Genomic DNA, 18,402 nt, shown 5'->3' with positions numbered 1-18,402 from the left:
ACGCACCTTTCCGTAAAAATATTCTGTGTGGGCCCTCACAGACCACCAAATCTCCTCATATTCCCGAAGCATAATGGTATGGTCCAGAACCCGCCCCATCTTCCCTGCGATTGGTCCTCCTTCCTCGGCGAGTCGTGTGACTCTTGACCAATGGTCTCTTACGTTTCCCTAGCGAGGGATAAGCGATGGAAGGAGTCGGCCTGGGAGACGCCCCCTACGCGTCCTGGGATTGGCTACGTCGCACGGCGCGCGAGGACGGCAGGCATAAAAGATAGGAACTACGACTCCCGGCTTCCCGCGATGGGGACTCCGTTACGCATGCGCAGGGGCGGAGCGGACAGGCTTGTATATAAAAGAGGCGCAGAGGGCTGGGAGACAGCAGTTGGAAGTTGGCAGGTGGAGAGGCAGGTTGGGAGGGGAAGTCGGGGGAGGAGGCGGAAGAGAAGCTGTCGGAAGGGGGAGGAGGGAGGGAGGAAAAGAGGAGGAGGCGGAGGAGAACTGAGCTGAGCAGAGCATCGAGCCAAAGGGGAGATGAGTTTGTCTGTCCTCGGCTGAGGCTCCGGCCGGGCCTAGGGAACTGGGAGCTCGGGTTGGAGCGACACCCGTGGAAGTGGGAGGAGGTGGCTCAGGGACTTTAACCCCTTGTGGGCTCTGCGGCAAGGGATTTAACCCTTTGTGGATCCGGCCCCTCCGAGGCAGCGTCATCGGGTAGTTTTAACCCCTTCGGGACGAGGCTTAACCCTTTGGACTTAACCTCATCTCTTTGCCCACCAACTCTTCGATTGTGGGGGTGCTCTGCGGGAGGCTTGAGGCCCATCCCCTCCGTACATTACGTACTGCACCCCCTTGGACCCACTAGCTGGCTGCGCTGAGGGCACTTAACCCTTTACTGACTTGAGCTCCCCCAAGTTGCAATTGGAGTTTGCTGGCAGAAGGACTGGTTGAAGGCGTTCATTGCAGGAATTACTAGCCGAAGAGGACTCCGTTGGATATTTTTAAAAAGAGAAACCTTTTTTCCTTAAGGACTTATAGCCAAAATTTTTCAAACTTCGAGAAGAGGACTCTTTTAGCCATGGCTGAGCCACTCCTGTCAGAATATCAGCACCGACCGCAAACTACCAACTGTACAGGTGCTGCTGCTGTCCATGAAGAGCGGAACCCCGAGCGCCCCCCGGGCGCGGAGGAGCGGGTGCCCAAGGAGGACAGTAGGTGGCAATCGAGAGCGTCCCCCCAGTCGGGCTGCCGTCCGGGGCAGGAGGGGGAAGGGAGCCTGGAGCCCCAGCCACCTCCCCTTCTGAGCCAGGCCCGCCCAGACCCTAGCTGCCCCAAAGCGGGGGAAGAAGGCCAGAACGGGGACGACCTGTCCGCTGGCGGAGCCTCCCCGCCAGCGGCGGGAGGGGAGTCGAGACCCGAGGCCGGACCGCCCGTCCACCCATGTCATGACTCCGAGGCCAGCAAGTTGGGGGCGCCTGCCTCCGGGGGCGAGGAGGCGTGGGGACAGCAGCAGAGACAGCTGGGCAAGAAGAAGCATAGGAGACGCCCCTCCAAGAAGAAGCGGCATTGGAAACCGTACTACAAGCTGACCTGGGAGGAGAAGAAAAAGTTCGACGAGAAACAGAGCCAGCGAGCTTCGAGGATGCGAGCCGAGATGTTCGCCAAGGGCCAGCCAGTCGCGCCCTACAACACCACGCAGTTCCTCATGGATGATCACGACCAGGAGGAGCCGGATCTCAAAACCGGTCTCTACCCCAAGCGAGCCGCCGCCAAATCCGACGACACCAGCGATGAGGACTTTATGGAAGAAGCGGGTGAGGAGGACGGGGGCAGCGACGGGATGGGAGGGGACGGCAGTGAGTTTCTGCAGCGGGACTTCTCGGAGACCTACGAGCGGTACCACGCGGAGAGCCTGCAGAACATGAGCAAGCAGGAGCTCATCAAGGAATACCTAGAGCTAGAGAAGTGCCTCTCGCGCATGGAAGACGAGAACAACCGGCTGCGGCTGGAAAGCAAGCGGCTGGGCAGCGAAGACGCGCGGGTGCGGGAGCTGGAGCTGGAGCTGGACCGGCTGCGCGCCGAGAACCTCCAGCTACTGACGGAGAACGAACTGCACCGGCAGCAGGAGCGAGCGCCGCTTTCCAAGTTTGGAGACTAGACTGAAACTTTTGGGGGGAGGGAGGAAAGGGGACTTTTTACAGTGATGGAATGTAACATTATATACATGTGTATATAAGACAGTGGACCTTTTTATGACAAATAATCAGAAGAGAAAATCCCCCCCGGCTTTGGTTGGTTTGGTTAATTTAGCTATGATGTAGCTTGTGTGCTTTCTCCTGTTCTTTAATTATGTGAATCTGAAGGGTTGCTTTTCTTTTCCTTTTTAGAAGGTTTTTTTTTTTAAATGTGTAATTTGACCAAGTTATACTGCATTTTTCTGTTTAAAAAAAAAAAAAAAATCCCCTCCTCCTTAAACGGAGTTTTAAGGTGGCCAAATCTGAGAACCATTAAATTCATTCTAGTTATAATAAATTTAATATTTGTAAATGTAACATAGTTTCAGTGTGATTTCTAGCTAATTCAAAATAGTACTGAGTTATTTTATGTGATTACATTTTTGGGGTAAAGAAATCATTAAATTTGTCAGTTTGCAAAACAATCTTAATGGGAGAATTTTCAATTTGCCAAATTTCCTCTTGAAGGGTTTTAGCGTGCTACAATACACTGTTCAGGCAAAATATAAAAATTTAATTATCTTCAGTACTTAAGTGTGCTTGCTTTCTAGTGCCTTGGTTTTCTTCCCTGATGCTGGAGAAATAAATCAGTGTTGGGTGTTTGGGGGAGTGCAAAGCGGCTACAATAAAAAGCTTAAAATTTAATTCTGCTTACCCATAGCCATTTAGAAAGTGTGTTAACAAAAACATAATTTGGCAGTTTGTTAGGTTAGAGGACAGCCTCGTGTTTCATCTGTACAAGGTGGTTTTCAGCAATCAAAACCCCCCTACCTCTGGGGCAAATAAGGCTGTAACGAGATCCTGGATGCTTGGGAGAGGCTCTCAGTAAACCCTTGCAAGCAATGGTTAGATAAGATACACAACTTTTGGGGCAGCTCTTTGTGTTAAGATGTTTAGAGGCAGGGAATACTCGATTTATAGAGTAAATGGCTGTTTGGGTGGTCCCAAGGACTTACTCTAATTGTCTAATACTCAAGTGGTTCCTATACCCACCCCCACCTCCCCCCCAAAAGGAATAGGAGGGTCAAATTAAAGACCCCTCACTCCAAATAAAATGTAAAGCTTCTGGTTAATTAAGCTAAATTAGGTCCTTAAGGGCTGAGTGAGGAACCCTTCTTGTTCCTGTACAGCTGCTATTCTCAACTAGTAAACTGCACTGATAGCTGCTTAGGTTCTTGAGTAGTTCAGCTCTTCAAACAGCTGGGAGGCTCTGGGAATTAATGTTTGCCCCAAAATTAAAATAGTAAGAATGGTAAGATTGTTCCCTCCTGTCACCATAGTTTCCATCACCCAGCCCATCTTCACCTGCCCTGTGTCAGTGTTTCCCCAGAGCAATGGCTTTGCTCAAATCACTAGCACAGGGGTTCCTTAACTTGGGGCCTTAGAAACCACAGGGGGCCTTGGGGTCCGTGAACTCCATGACATTATGTGTAAACTTGTTATATGTGCATTTTTCTGGGGAGAGAGTTCAAAAGAATCATATTGTCAAACTCCCCCTGAAGGTTAAGAATTCCTGAAGTGAAAGGGAAAGAAAGCTTCCCATTGGGAAGCTTGGTTTTGCATCTAAATGGAAATAGTGGAGATGGGAACTTTAAATGCACCTTATGATACGTAAGAGGCATACACAAATCAATGAATCAAGGGAAATTATGTTGGTCAGGACTGACTCAGGGCCTTCAAAGCTGGACTGAGCTTGGCCCTATTCTAGCAGATGGTCCACTGGAGACAATGTATGGTCGTTCTTGCTTTAACCTAAAAATTACATTAAAGGTTTATTTTGAAATAGTTTACTTCGTGTTTTCAATCTTCCTTCTGCTATGACATCATGCAGCAGCCCCAAAAAACCGCTGCTTTGTCGAGAGGCAGCAACACTGCCCTCTGGCTTTGCACTGCAGAGTGGAAGCCTCATTGTGACTGCACTATGGGATGGATGCAGCAGTGAGAACCTTTGATTTTTAGATCTTCTTCTTAGTTAGGTAGATTAATTATAAAGGTCTTGTTTCCCCTACTATTGGAAAAATGAAAATTCCAAAAAGAATCTTGGAAAGAATCTCTAAATGCATTTGCCATCAGAAAAAAAAGGTTTTACTTTTAGGAGATAAATTCAGTTTTCTTTAAAAAAACAATTATTTACAGTTTCAAGTAACTGTCATAAATTGATTTACCTTGAGTTATGTAACTTTCTGGTTTGAATTCTCCTTTCAAAGACACTGGCATTTTACTATATTTATTACATTTATGTTCTCAGAATGAGGTTTGTGTGAAATTTCAGCTATGAACGCTTTCTACATTGAAACATTGGACCAGGATACTGCTCTCCAAACAGCGAGAAAAGCCTCTGAGTTGCCTTTATTAACAGGGTTGTGATGACAAATGATCCTCACACGCATTCTAACCTTTCACTTAAGCCTCCTATGCCAAACATTTTAACTGAGCTGCTCAAAAGACCAGGCTTACCAATTTGCAATTTCAGTTTGTTCCCTTGCTCATACTGGGGCCTGGGTATCCAGCCAGGGCAAACTGGTTACCAAACTTTTGAGACAGCTACTTGGACACCTTAATCCTCCTTTGAGTGAGGACAGCTTTTCTTGGGCTGGCCGAAAACAGAAAGAGGCTTTCGGGAGACAGGGTCCTGAATTTGTTTTCAGAATTTTTTGGGAAGAGAAAGCCAGTGGGTTTCAGATTGGTTTAATTCTGAAAAATAGACTAGGCATGTCTAAAGAGAGGAAACATGACATAATAAAAATGAGACCAAAATGAGTAAAAAAAACCAGGGTCCTTGTCACACCTTTGACATGAACTACCTGTGCAACCCTGGACACATCTCTATGCCTCTCAGAGTCTCAATCTGTTTCTTCATCAGCAAAATGGGGCTACTACTTGCTGTGCTACTTCACATAATTGCTGTAAGAATTAAATGTGACAGTGTGAAATAATACAAAAAATGAAAATGTTCTGTACAAAAGTAAAGATCTATACAAAAGTAATGCTACGGTTATTATTATTGGTTCTGCTTAAGACCAGAGTACCTGGCCATTTGATTGGTATTTTAATTTTCACTTTATCCGGAATAAAATAAAATCCTCTGCTTGAGGGAATGAAAATAAATTTACCCTAATAATTTCAAAACTTAAGAGAACCCAAAAAAGAGAATCCACAGAATTTTTAAAAAATCCACAATTCAACAGTCTACCTTCAGAAAATCAAGGGCTGGCTATATTTAGTCAAACGTTAGGTAATGCACCACAGGTGTTCTCCTGAGGGCAGGCCCACTGGCCACTTACACCCTTAACATCCTGTAACAAATATTCACAACAGTGTGATGGAAAAGGTGGCTACAGTCAAGGTAGTACTTTTACCTTAGTACATGTGAGCTTATTTGGAAAGTTGCTATTTTTTGCATTTGCACATGTAAGATCATTGGAATAAAAATTCCACTTGACTATCCTTTCTCATATAGAGTGTAAATGATTCATGCTAGAAATGAAAAGTAACTTTTAAAAGACAGAAAATGTCTAACTGTTGACCAAAGGGTAATAGTCATACTATGCAACATGGACAGAATATACTGTCTAGGAGGTAAAGAATCAATCTTTGGCCAATTTTTGACACTTGTCTTTGGATATTGGAAAGTTTACAACCTCATTCTGTTTCTTGTTGGAAAAAAAAAACAAAGGCTGGGGAATCCTTTAGGCAGATCAATAATTTAGCTCTCACAAACCCTCCAGAATAAACTTTTTCTTGGGCTTTACTTAGGAAGAGAAGGTTCAATTATGACAAAAGACCTAACAACACGGGCAACAGCAGGAATAATCCTAATAATTCACTAATAACTTTTGCACACCAACAAAATTCAAATGGTTCAGCTACTACAGGAAACTGTCCATAAGTCTTTTGAAATAGCTAGTGTGATCTTCTCCTCAATATATCAACAAAAGAAGTTATATTTGACTTAAAAGTTTTTTTCAATAACAGAAATTCAGAAGTGAATTGTAAACTCTCATCTAAAGCTGTATTCTATTTGACAGATCACTTCGTGTTAAGTTTTAAAAAGCCCTGGGTCTACAGTGAGTAAAAAGGATATTCCTGAAGGGAAATGTAGGAGCTTTAGAGTGCTCCATACACAAGAATTTGAGAAAATGATAGCAACGCCTCTCTTATAAGCTACTCAGTAGAACTTGTTCTAGCTTCAAGAGGGTCAAGGGAGGAAATTAATTTGGAGTTTTGAAGCCTGCTTTAAACATGTACTTGTCTGGATAACCCCAGTACAACTTTCAGAAGACCAAACTGAAGAATGGAAGACCAAACTAGGGGATGGAAGGAAATGTCTAAGAAGTTAGTCCTGTCTTCCTCTTGGTTATTATTAAAAGCATATTTATTAAAACCATAAGTGTTTGAACAATTTAAAAAGAGAAAAAGTAGAGGGAGGATGGCAGGAGCTAAAGAAAGGAGAGTAAAAAATCGATTATCTGTGGAAACTAAATTGTTCAGAAACAAGCATCTTCATCCTGAAGGGGAGGACTGTGGCTAAAAATCTTCCCTGCCTCTGTCAATGAACTCTGCTCACACATAGCCAGGGGCCCGCAGGAGCTGGACATCAGGCAAACACACAATGTCCAGGACTTCACAGTAACAACTGCTTGGCACCCTGAGAGACCGCCCTTTGTTCAGCCTACTCAGATGGTCACCTTTTGTGGTCCTGTGGGCAATCCAGGCTATAGTTCAATAAGACAGGCCTCCCAACTGTCCCAAATGACCTTTGAAGCATAAGTTCTAGGGTTCCCAAATAATGAAGTTACAGCAAGTAGATGTTTACATAGCTACTGAAGATGACTAGTTACTCCTCAAGGTATTTATGAGGGAGGGAGCATGGACACCACTTTCAAATTAGCAAACTGAGGTACACAGGGTTTGGAGAATTTGTCATACACCACAAAGCAACTCAGCTGAAAGGCGAGAGCTGAGGAGGAAGCTGAAGGTCTGGTTGAACACTAGATGAACAACAAGACTCAGTAACAAAATGACCAGTCTGGCCTCATCTTCAGGATTTGGAGTGTAGCCAAGCCAACGAAGTCAGTAGTAGCACAAACAAATAGAACCTGGAGTTCCTAACTCCCAAGCCTGTGTTTTGCTCAGTAGATAACCAGAGAACCATTAATAAACTGGTTTTATTCTCATTTTTTTTTTTAAATCGAGGAATGGAAAAGCTTATGGGTCAACCTTAAAGACAACAAGCTTTCATCTTTATAAATGAGTAACAAATTTCTGCACCTAGTAAAGTGTTTTTCACTTGGTAGCATCCAAAGGTTTAACTAGATTACTTCACAATGGAGGATGAATCACAAGAGCCTGGGATTCTCCTTCATTAAATTCTCCGCAGAAGAACCAGATAATCTTTAAAGCCCCTTTCAGCTCCTAATAACTATTTAACTTAACTCCTACCAAGTTAGTGTCAGCTTTTCCTAACTGACATCTGAATAGTATAAAATGAACATGACACAGACTAAAGTCAACCTACAATACAAATCAAGTGTACCAAAGCTTCATTTAGTTAGGACTATGTGGTTCAAGTCTGACATTAAGAACCTGGGTCAATGGTGATATTTTTGCAATCTAGTTTTAAGACTTCTTCTGAGAACATCTTGGAGGGGAGGAGGAATAGTCAAGGCTGTGGAGATGTCCCACCCTTACAACTTAAAAAAATTATAAACAATAGGAACAAGGAGCCCTCGTGGTACAGTGGTTAAGTGCTCAGTTGCTAACCAAATGGTCAGCGGTTCAAATCCACCAGCCGCTCCAGGGAAGAAAGACGTGGCAGTCAGCTTCCATGATTACAGCCTTGGAAACCCTATGGGGCAGTTCTACTCTGTCCTAAAGGGTTGCTATGAACCAGAATCGACTCAGTGGCAATAGGCTTGGCTTTTTTTTTTTGAGTAACAGGAGCAAGTTTTCAGTTCTGAAGAACTCTCCCAAGATTCTTGTTATTAAGATTTAGAAATGATTTGAGTATCTGTAACTAATAACAAGATTCATCACAAGGTACCCACAAATACAAAGTTCACTACCCAGTCACCCAGAAAAATCTCTACTACTTAAGAACCTACCTAGGCATCATTTTAACCAACTTTTTATTTTTAGCAACAAGACTATTATTTGAAGATATCCCTAAGCCATAAACCTCTCTGGACTTAGGTTTCAAGCAGTAGGAAACAAGATGGTTTAATCTGCCATTCAAGAACAAGAACTTCATCTTAAACTTAAGTCCTTCAGAAGCTGCTACAGCTGTAAGGTCGAGCGTTTTATTTTTTCAAAGTGGATTTTCTCTCCCCAAACGCCACATACATGAAGTAGCTAAAAAGTGCTCTCTATTTTGGTAGCATCTAGGATCTACAGAAGTGATTTTCAATTACTTGGAATTCCAAAATAGAGACTTCCTAGCAACAATGCTAACCAAAAGTTCGGCAGTTCGAATCCACCATGCGCTCCTTGGAAACCCCTCTGGGGCAGTTCTACTTTGTCCTATAGGGTCCCTAGGAGTCGGAATGACTCCATGGCAACGGATTTGGTTTTGTTTTGCTTTAGTAACAATGCACCGGTGGCTGCAAAATGCTCCCTCACTTTGCTTAGTTTGGGAGAGAAAATTCTTTAAACCGCAAAGAATTTGGAGTCTTACAAAGACTACATTGGAATTAGTTCGTTTTTTCCTCTAAAAGGGCAGCCATTTCTCCAAAAGCTTTGGTAAAAGTTATGGCTCGGATTTCAAAATGCAAACAGATGTCCCTGAAGCATTCAAAATGGGCCACTCCATTTCTATTCCTGGGCTGTGGCGACTATGAGTTATTTTCTGTCCCAACTCTGCAAAGGGCAATGACCCATCCCTTTGGTGTGAACTTTCAAGACAAGTGGAACCGCACACTTCAGGAGCCTCCCAAAGTGACTAGAGACGTGCTGAGTCTGGTCGTTACAGAATCGGGGCTGGACGGGAGAAATCTTGAGAGCAAGTGCGCTCAGAGATCTCCAAGCACTGGGCTCGCAAAGGTTTCCACGTGCCCCTATCTAGCTGGTCCCAGGAGAAATCAGTGGTTGCTACAGTATGAAGGCTGTTCCTTTTCGCAGCCCAGGCTACAGGATGGCCTTGGTGTATGGGGCTGGGGGAGATGGTAGTCGCGTCAGGCCCTCTGCCCTTGGAGCCAAGGGGTGGACCCGGTGGGGAGACGCGCAGCTGGAGATGCGACCTCCACCCTTGCCCGCGGCGCCAGTCTTTGGAATCTGGCGTCGCCCCCACTTCGCCCGTCGAGGTGGGGGTCCCGCTACGCTGCGCCTCGCTGCCATGCCAGGCCGGATGGGGTAGGGAGAGAACTTGGCAGAGCTCGGCCTTAGAATCCGCGCTTTAGTGGAAGGACAGCAGAGAAGAGCCGTTTCACCCGGTCTCTCCCCTACTAGGCTCTCGGGAAACACGCGGTAATTACCCAAGAACCCTGACCTCTTTAAGAGCAGAGGCTGCGGGGCTGCCGGGGCGGTTTGAGGACCGGGCCCAGCCGGGGAGACTCCAACCTTCATCCCCCCCCGGCCCCCGGTACCACACCCCACCGTCTCCTGGCGCCGCCACTTCAGGCAGCCCACTTGGCCCGGCCTCTCCCCGCGCCCAGACCACCCCCCGCGGGGTGCTCTCACTGCGCAGCGAGTCCCTCCGCTGCCTCCTCCCAGCCCAAAATGGCGGCTGCGGCCACCGATCTTCTCGTCGCCTTCCTCTAGGGCCGAGGATCCCTCCGCGCCCAGGCCCGCCCCCCCCTCAGCCGGATCTATTTTCTGCCCTTCAAGATTAACGCCGTCAATGAACTTTTTAATTGAGTTCGGAAAGGCGGATCCAGTTGTGCTTCTGCACAGCTAATCGTTGACGAAAGTAAGAATACTGGCATATGTTTTGACCAATCAGAGAACAGAACTGGTGAGCGCAGGCCCCCTACTCGCGCAAGGATAGAAGGGTTTTGTAGTCCTCGGATGTGGCCGTTGACGTGACAGGATCTTGATCCGCCTTCCAAGGCTAGAAGAACTACAATCCCCAGCAGGCTCGGTGCTGTCCAGGCTGTCCCCTCCCACCAACCTTAGTGCTTGAACGGCTTGACCAGAGCTGCTGCAATGGCAGCAAGAGGTAGGGCTGGACGTTGGGAATTGCAGACAGGGTGCTTCACAGAAAGACACATAGATGTAGTCGTGTGCGCAGCCCTTGACAGCAAATAGGTCAGTTCTGCTTTTGCAAAATCTCCTTCCCAGACCATTTGCCCTCTTTAAAGGAATCCAGCCTTATCCCAGTTGGGTTTCCCTTTCAGCTGCACCTAGTGGGACTACTTCTCCTTCCCCTTTCCTCTGCTTCCCGGTCCTGAGAGGAAGAGGGGTGGCAAGCCAGGCTCTGTAGAGAAGAAGCTTCAGCCCAGGTTCGGCCCAGCCCCCAGCCATGCTTCAAGGGGCATTGCCTTCTGGAGCCCCGGCTGAGGAGGAGTTGGGGGGCTGCAGCCAGGATTGGGGCCTCTGGATGCAGTGGGTAAAGGACCCCTTTTAAACTAGCTACATATTGTCAGAGCCACAGATCCATCCCACTCCCAGCCTCCCCAGGGTTATTGCTGTAGATGGTATATTGAGGCGGACTCCTTTTCCCGTTTGGTTATTGGGGGAACAGAGAGTAGGCCTAGTTTCCTAGCTGCCAGACTGGGCCTCAGTGACGTCCAGGAGGGCAGTATGGGAAATGAACTCTGGCCTGGGGCCTAAGGAACAGCACTGGGAAGATAGACCCTTAATCCCCATTTGACCCCTGGCTGGCTGGAGGTGTTGGAGCCCTGGTCGTGCAGTGGTTGAGAGCTCAGCTGCTAACCAAAATGTCAGCAGTTCAAATCTACCAGCTGTTCCTTGAAAACCCTATGGGGCAGTTCCACTCTGCCCTATAGGGTCGCTCTGAGTCTGAATTGACTTGGTGGCAAGTCAGGTTGTTTTTTTCTTGGCTGGAGGTGTGGAAACCAGGGCGTGGAGGCAGCCTCCAGGGCCTTCCTTTGAAAATGAGGGTGTGGAGGTCTGGTGCTACGAAATGGCTGCCACTGCCTTCGTAAAGACTTCCTGGATAGCCAGAGCCCTCCTCAGAATTCCCCCTCAGGACTTAGGTTTCTGTTGTTCTTTAAAGCAGGCGTCAGTAGTTACAGGCATCTGCTCTGAGATTTGGAACAGAAGAAGGTGGCCGCTCCAAAACAGACCAACTGTAATACAGAGTCACCAGCAGACCTGGAGGAGGCCAAGGTAAGCCCTGACCCTCCCATCCACCTGACTATGCTGAACTTAGATCCTGCCAGCTGGGATCCTAGCTTGTCTCAGGTGTGGTGGCAGATTTGGAAAACCAGCATTTTTTAATGAGTCCCTGCTATGTCATGGGCAATATGCCAGATGCTGAATCGGTGCTATCTGATGAAATCCTAGTAGCCTTTCAAGATAGGAATTATTATTTCCATTTTACAGAAGCTAAGGTTCTGAGAGCTGAAATAACTTTTCCAGAATCATGGAGCCTGCAAGCAACAGACCCAGGTATAACCAAGGGCCTTCTGACAACAGAACTGTGCCTTGACCTCAAGGCCACAGAACTTGGTTGAATAGTTGTATGTTGTCCAGGTTGAGAACCAAGTCTGAAGCAGGAAGAAGAGTTTGAACAATTAATCTATAATTTGGGATGGCAGTGGGGAGTAGGATATGACCCAGGAGAGAGAGGAGAGGCAGATTGTATCAGGTCCCTGAGGACATCACCTTCTTATCAGACTGTTGTTGTTAGCTGCCTTCAAGTCAGCCCCTGACTCATGGCAACCTCATGCACAATGGACCAAAACTGCCCGATCCTGCACCATCCCCATGATCAGTTGCAGATCAGACCGTCGTGATCCACAGGGTTTTCACTGGCTGGTTTTCCGAAGTAGATCACAGGCCTTTCTTCCTAGTCTGTCTTAATCTGGAAGCGCCACAGAAACCTGTTCAGCATCACAGCAGCAGGCAAACCTCCACTGACAGATAGGTGGTAGTTGTGCGCGAGGTGCATTGGCCAAGAATTGAACCCAGATTTCCTGCATGGGAGGCAAAAATTCTACTACTGAACCACCAAAACCCTCCTAGCCTATGCTCTCTCATGGCCCGCACTTTGCCCCCTCTTCTCCAGCCATTAACTCCCTGTAGATGAGGAGGGAATTTAGAGTGGGGGTTCAGGAGCTTCTGACTCACACTACCTAGCTATTTCTAGTGTTTCCTGGAATTATTTAATTTAGAGTTCATGGCATGTCAGGGCTAGAAAGTTAAGAGAGGGCAAACGACTCAACCAGGTCACACAGCTTATCTGCAGTAGTGATAATAGTGGTGGAAGGACAAGCCTTCAGGAGGGAGGCAGCATGTGGGGCTGAGGGGCAGGGCTAGCTTGGGTGCGGGGAAAGATCTTTAGAGGACATTTGCTGAGGGCTGGGAGCAGGTGAGTGCACACACACAAACAAGCCACGCTGCCTCAGTGTAGCTAGTGGCCTTGCCTCTCCCGGGTCAGCTAGCAGGTCTTTCTCAGTTGACCGAAGCCACTGATGGAGACAAGGCCTGTTGCTTTTGACTGATGATCTCCCTGCTGGTGAAGTAAACGTACAACCCATCCAACACCACACATACACACACACACACACACACACACACACACACACACACTCACACACTCACACACTCACACTCACACTCTAACATGCCTCCTTTTCCCTGAAGCAGTTCTCTTCAGGGTCTCCAAAATGCACATAGCACATCCCTAGCTCTTACAGGGCTGCACACACCATGTCCCCTAACATACACCCTATGCCTGTACAGACCCATGCGCGCATGTCTCTGAGCCATGTTGTATATCACAAAACAACATACCAGTGGCAGTGGTTATTATTAGAAATCCCCAAACCACAAACTTAGCGCAGTTCATTCCCTGTCCCCCACACTCTGTATTCCCACCCTCACCACAGAGAGATAAACAGATGCCCTGAACACAGACACACTCTCTTGGCAGAATCCTTTCCACCTCTTAGATAAGTTCTAGAACTCTCTCAGCTGCAGACTGGAGGTTGGCTTTTCTTCCCGACTGGAACCTCTTTCCTGCCCCTCATGTAGAAGAGTGATCCACCAACTTCTGCTTGGAATAAATACACTCTATCTTCTGTACCCTAGAACCATGGAAAGAAGAGTCTCACTGTCCACTATCTTTTGGATCCCCCTATCTTATAGGTTTTGGATCATTTAACAAACATTTATTGAGCACTTACCTTGTGTCAGGCTTGGGGATAGCGTAGTGAACCGAATGGACAAAATACATTCAGATGGGAGGAAGACAGATGGTAAATGGTAATGTGATCAGTGTTATGTGGGACATTAACAGGGTGACTGATAGGGAGTTGCTGGGGAAGGGAGGTGGGGGCTACTTTTGATAGGTGGTCAGGGAGGACCTCTCTGAAGAGATGACACTGGAACTGAGCCCTAAAGGATGAGAAGGAGTCAGCTATGTAAATATCTGGAAGCAAAATTGGCTACATAATTTATGGGGCTCAGTGCAAAAGGGCCCATTGAGAATTTCAGGATGGTGACCGCAGAGGTTTAAGCCAAGTGTGAGACCTTTCTGAACGTGGGGCCCATGGACCCAGCCCTGTCTGAAAGACAAGCTTTCTAGGTAGAAAGAAGAGCAAGTACTATTTGGGCTTCTGACTGAGCAAACACATCTAAGTCACCCTCCATCCCGGTTTTCTTCTCCTGCTTCATTCATTCAAATAGTTTTCATTGAACACCTACCCTGTGCCAGGTGCTGTTTTAGGTATTGAAATTAGAGTGAACAACACAGGCAGAGTTTCTGATCTCACTGTGAGTTTACTTGGGAATGGAGCAGTGTGGGCAGACAGTAGACAGGTAAGGCTAAATAAACAAAATGGTTGCAGAAGGGTAACGGGCTAGAGAATGACCAGGCTAGCTGGGTATGGGAAGGTCAGCTTCATGCTGGGTGGAATGGGAAAGTTTCTACCAGCAGGGACAGGCTGTCTGTGATCCCTTCCCCTTTGTCCTCTCTCTTCAGAGCTTTGGGGCTCCCAGAAGCCCTGAAACACCCCCTGGGCCTCATGACCCTGGCAGTTCCCTGCCCTTGACACCTCCGATGGAGAGCAACTCAGAGGATGAGGATCCTGCCAGGGCTGCTGGTGGCTGGAACAGTAGGGGTCCCCGGACCCAGAGCCCAGGGGGCTGCTCAGCAGAGGCAGTGCTGGCCCGGAAGAAGCACCGCCGGCGGCCATCGAAGCGCAAGAGGCACTGGCGGCCCTATCTGGAGTTGAGCTGGGCTGAGAAGCAACAGCGGGATGAGAGGCAGAGTCAGAGGGCCTTCCAGGTGCGCGAGGAGATGTTCGCCAAGGGCCAGCCTGTGGCGCCTTACAACACCACCCAGTTCCTGATGAATGACCGAGACCCGGAGGAGCCTGACCTGGATGTGCCCCACAGGGTCTCCCACCCAGGCTCCAGTGGGGAAAGTGAGGCAGGGGACGGTGACGGGCCAGGCCAGGCTCACGGTGAGTTCCTGCAGAGGGATTTCTCCGAGGCCTGTGAGCGCTACCACACTGAGAGCCTGCAGGGCCGCAGCAAGCAGGAGCTGGTGCGAGACTACCTGGATCTGGAGAGGCGGCTGTCACAGGCTGAGGAGGAGACCCGGAGGCTGCAGCAGCTGCAACGGTACACCAACCAGCAGCCCTGTCGTCAGCTGGAGGAGCTGGCTGCCGAGGTGGAGAGGCTGCGGACCGAGAACCAGCGGCTTCGGCAGGAGAACGAGATGTGGAACCGAGTGGGCGGCAGCTGCAGTGAGGAGCTGGGCACCTAGGGGTGCCCCCCAGCCAGGCTGAGCCAAGGAGAAGGTGCCATTTTATACCCACTCAGGCTAGCTGGGTCCCAGGGAGGCAGGTGGCAGATGAAAACCATTCTCAGTACCCTGTGTCCTCTGAGAACAGCTGAAATTGGTTCTGACGTCTACCTTGTCATTTCCACAATTTGTTCTTTGATGTCATCTTATTTTTCATAAAGAAATTAAAAGATCTTGGTGAAACCAAACAGGAGTGGCTAGTGTTGACTTCATGGGCTTTGGCAGGGCAGTCCATCCCCTAGGGCTGCTCTAGGCATCCAAGCCCAGTCCTCCCAGGAAGGTCTGGGACTTGGGGTTGCAGTCCCCCCTTGCCCCAAGTTGGGAAGATAGTAGAGCTGTGGATTGGGGACCTATCAGGGTCCCCACGATGCCTGAATTCCACTCTCTGGGTCTGCAATCAGAATGCACTGAAGGTTTTTTCTAGGGGGATGCCAAAGTGGGAGGGAGCTCATCAGGAGCCCCCAGGTTCAGCTGGAACCTGACGAGATGCCATCAGGCTATGAGGAGCTGGGAGTTTCCCCTGGAGGAGAGGGAGCTGGGACTTCAGGAGATGGCCCAACCCAGGCTGTCATTCTGTCCCAGGGATTCCTTCAAAGTTTGCTCCCAAACCAAAGAACCAGTTGCCATCAACTTGATTCCAACCCATGGCAACCCCATGTGTTGCAGAGTAGAACTGCACTCCATCTGTCTTTCAAGGCTGTGAACTTCTGGAAGCAGATTGTCAGGTTTTTCTCTTGAGGTGCCTCTGGGTGGGTTTGAACCACCAACCTTTCAGTTAGTAGTTGAGCACTTAACCTTTCATGTGACCCGGGAACTCCAGGTTTGCTCCCAGGCGCCCTGTCTTCTCCCTGTATCGAGAGGGTTGGGCAAGATGAGGTCTGAGTGTCTTGTGTCTCTTTTTCCTTGACAGCACCCCCATCGTCCCCACATACCCCTAGTCCTCCAGCAAGGACTTAGGAAGGAGGTTAGTCATCTCATGTTTGTCCCCTTTCCTCCTGGAAGGGCGCTTCCGAGTAAGCACTCAAGGGATGCATTCTCCTGATGGAAAATAAAGCCCAAGAGGCAGAGGGGGACAGCAGATGGATTCTTAACAGCACTGGACTGCCTGGCCTTCTTGATGCCTGCCCTGCGTCCATGTGCATCCTGCTCCTCTGAGTCTAAACACGTGTGTGGTAAATTCCCTCTGAAGTGTGTGAGCCTCTCACCTGTTAGCATAATAGAGGGTCAGCCTGGATGATACAGATACCACCAGCATGCCAGCCACTACTGGGCTCCGAGATGAGCTCACAGACCCTCACACAGACCCACCCTTCCGCAGACACTCTGTCTCTTCCCGCACCCTCCCAGACCTTGCTGGCCACAGCTGCATACCAGGCTGGCAGCAAGGATAACTGCAGTGGCACGAAGGAAGTTAGTCGGCTCACAAGTGAGCCTGTGTTGACTCTACCACCACACACAGGGAGGGGCGGAGGCCTGGCCAGCCCTGCCTGGCTTCCATTCCAGGCGCTCATTTTGACAGGCCACGTTGGGCAGGAGAAGGGCTCAGGCCTGGGAGCTGCTGGGATGGAAATATTGACGATCCCTGTGTTTTGCCAGAACAACTTTCATTTTTGCCCTGCCACACCCAGGCCTAGCCAGCGCCTTCTACAATGAAGCCAGCAGGAACAGACTCTAGGAAGGGATGGGTTTCAAGGGAGACAAAGTCCCATCCTTGGGAGATCTGCCCCTGGAACACTGGCTGAGCGCTTTAATTTATTAAGCCCCTGCCCTTTGATCCCCAGACAACTCTGTGAGGAAGGGTGGGCAGGAATGGTCGTCCCCACTTTGCAGATGGGAAACCCAAGGCTCAGAGCGGAAGTGACTTTCCGGATTCCATGGAAGCCAGCCAAGGCCTGCCTTCCCGTGTAGGGTGCTAGCCTGGGACCTGAAGGCCGCTTGGCAAGGCACAGGCAGCCTCCCAGCTGCTGCATTCCTCAGTGTGGAGCCTAGAAGGGGAGGGCCAGGAGGAGGTTGTTTACAGGGAGGTGTGTGTGTGGAGGGGGGACCTGCACAGTATGGAGGGGGGGCCTGCACAGTGTGGAGGGAGAGGGTGTGTCTGGGAGGCAGCTAGTCCCTGAGTGGGTGAGAGCTGCTCCCTGAATGAAGAGCAGGGGCTGGGAGGGGGCAGGTGAGGGGCTAGGCCCTTCTTGGCCAAGAAGCTGAAGAGCCTGGAGACAAGAAAGCTGCCAGCCGGCCTGTCCTCTCACTCCTTCCTCCCTCCCCCATAGAATGGCTGAAGGGCTCTTGGCCAGGGCACACCACTGAGGTGGATGATTTTTTCCCAAGGCTGGTGGGGGACACCGTGGGGCAAGAAGCAGACAAAGGAGAGGGGTGGGAGCTGGGAAAGTCAAGAGGGGCTGAGCAAGAGGGTCAGTGAAGAAGGATCCATGTCACCCCCCTTCTGCCATCCAGTTCCCTGACCTCAGTGCCCTGACTCCCAGGGTGAGGGGTGTGGAGGGAGGAGACCATCACTGGGAGCTGGAGTGTCTGAGTCTCCCTCCTGAGGAAAGCAGGCTCAGCTACAGGTGACCGCCAGGCCTGGGTTCATCTCATCACTTCCCTCCTTTCCCTGAAGAACCTGTCCAGTTGTTCCCTCTGAGGCCTAGACTTCTACCCTACCCCACCACAGTGGTGGATGCTCCAATTTACAGACATGCACTCAGCTGGGGAGGATAGGCTTAGATACACCCCTGTCTCCTCCCTAGGCCTTTCCTGTGCCTGCCTTCCCTCCAGCCCAGTTTGCTTTCTAGGACCTTCTTGGTCTCCTGGACCAGGGGAGAGAGGACCAGAGAAGCAAATATTTCACAGGAGTGATTGCTGATGCTTCCCACCACTCCTGCCTAGCCTGGCCTGGGATCCCCCTTTCTTCCCCATTAAGGACTCCCCACCCCAAGTAAAAACTCCTGTGTCCTGTGGACCTGCAATGGGGTAGGGAATGAGAGGTAGCAGGGTGGGCAGAGGATCTGAGGGGTCAGGAGGAAGCTGCCAGGAAGTGAGGAGGAGGTTGGGATGAAGTGAGGAGGAGGTTGAGATGAAGTAATTCAGTATGAAGAAAGAAGTTGGCCAGAGCCCATTGTACCTTTGGGGAGTAGGCAAGGGTGGCACTGGCCCTTTAAGTGGGGGTGCCAGTCAATGCCCTCCCCCCACCCAACCCAACTTATGGGCATACTGAGCATGTGCTGGAGCTGTGCAAGCAGAGAGGGG

At 49.3% G+C, this 18,402-nt stretch overlaps 2 protein-coding genes across 2 annotated transcripts; both read left to right on the top strand.

Moving 5' to 3' along the window:
• The first annotated feature begins 358 nt into the window (after positions 1-358).
• Positions 359-2,453, top strand: HEXIM1 (HEXIM P-TEFb complex subunit 1). Its single transcript, XM_004374275.3, has one exon. The coding sequence runs from the start codon at positions 1,073-1,075 to the stop codon at positions 2,150-2,152; it is 1,080 nt and encodes a 359-aa protein (XP_004374332.1). The 5' UTR covers positions 359-1,072; the 3' UTR covers positions 2,153-2,453.
• Positions 2,454-10,683: 8,230 nt separating this feature from the next.
• HEXIM2 (HEXIM P-TEFb complex subunit 2) lies at positions 10,684-15,194 on the top strand. Its single transcript, XM_023729441.1, has 3 exons — positions 10,684-10,770; positions 11,766-11,795; positions 14,332-15,194. The coding sequence occupies exons 1-3, from the start codon at positions 10,684-10,686 to the stop codon at positions 15,118-15,120; spliced, it is 906 nt and encodes a 301-aa protein (XP_023585209.1). The 3' UTR covers positions 15,121-15,194.
• Positions 15,195-18,402: the final 3,208 nt, after the last annotated feature.

This window comes from Trichechus manatus, unplaced genomic scaffold (genome assembly GCF_000243295.1).
Source record: "Trichechus manatus latirostris isolate Lorelei unplaced genomic scaffold, TriManLat1.0 scaffold00028, whole genome shotgun sequence".
Taxonomy (NCBI): domain Eukaryota; kingdom Metazoa; phylum Chordata; class Mammalia; order Sirenia; family Trichechidae; genus Trichechus; species Trichechus manatus.
Note: the sequence above shows the minus strand (reverse complement) of the source record. Positions and strands in the feature narration are given on the sequence as shown.

What these genes read in the sequence shown, in the direction of transcription:
- HEXIM1 (XM_004374275.3), top strand. Translation starts at nt 1,073, where the DNA reads ATGGCTGAGCCACTCCTGTCAGAATATCAGCACCGACCGCAAACTACC.
- HEXIM2 (XM_023729441.1), top strand. Translation starts at nt 10,684, where the DNA reads ATGCTTCAAGGGGCATTGCCTTCTGGAGCCCCGGCTGAGGAGGAGTTG. An exon ending in GGGGCCTCTGGATGCAGTGG is followed by an intron (nt 10,771 to 11,765) that starts GTAAAGGACCCC and finishes TAACTTTTCCAG; the next exon opens with AATCATGGAGCCTGCAAGCA. An exon ending in CCTGCAAGCAACAGACCCAG is followed by an intron (nt 11,796 to 14,331) that starts GTATAACCAAGG and finishes CTCTCTCTTCAG; the next exon opens with AGCTTTGGGGCTCCCAGAAG.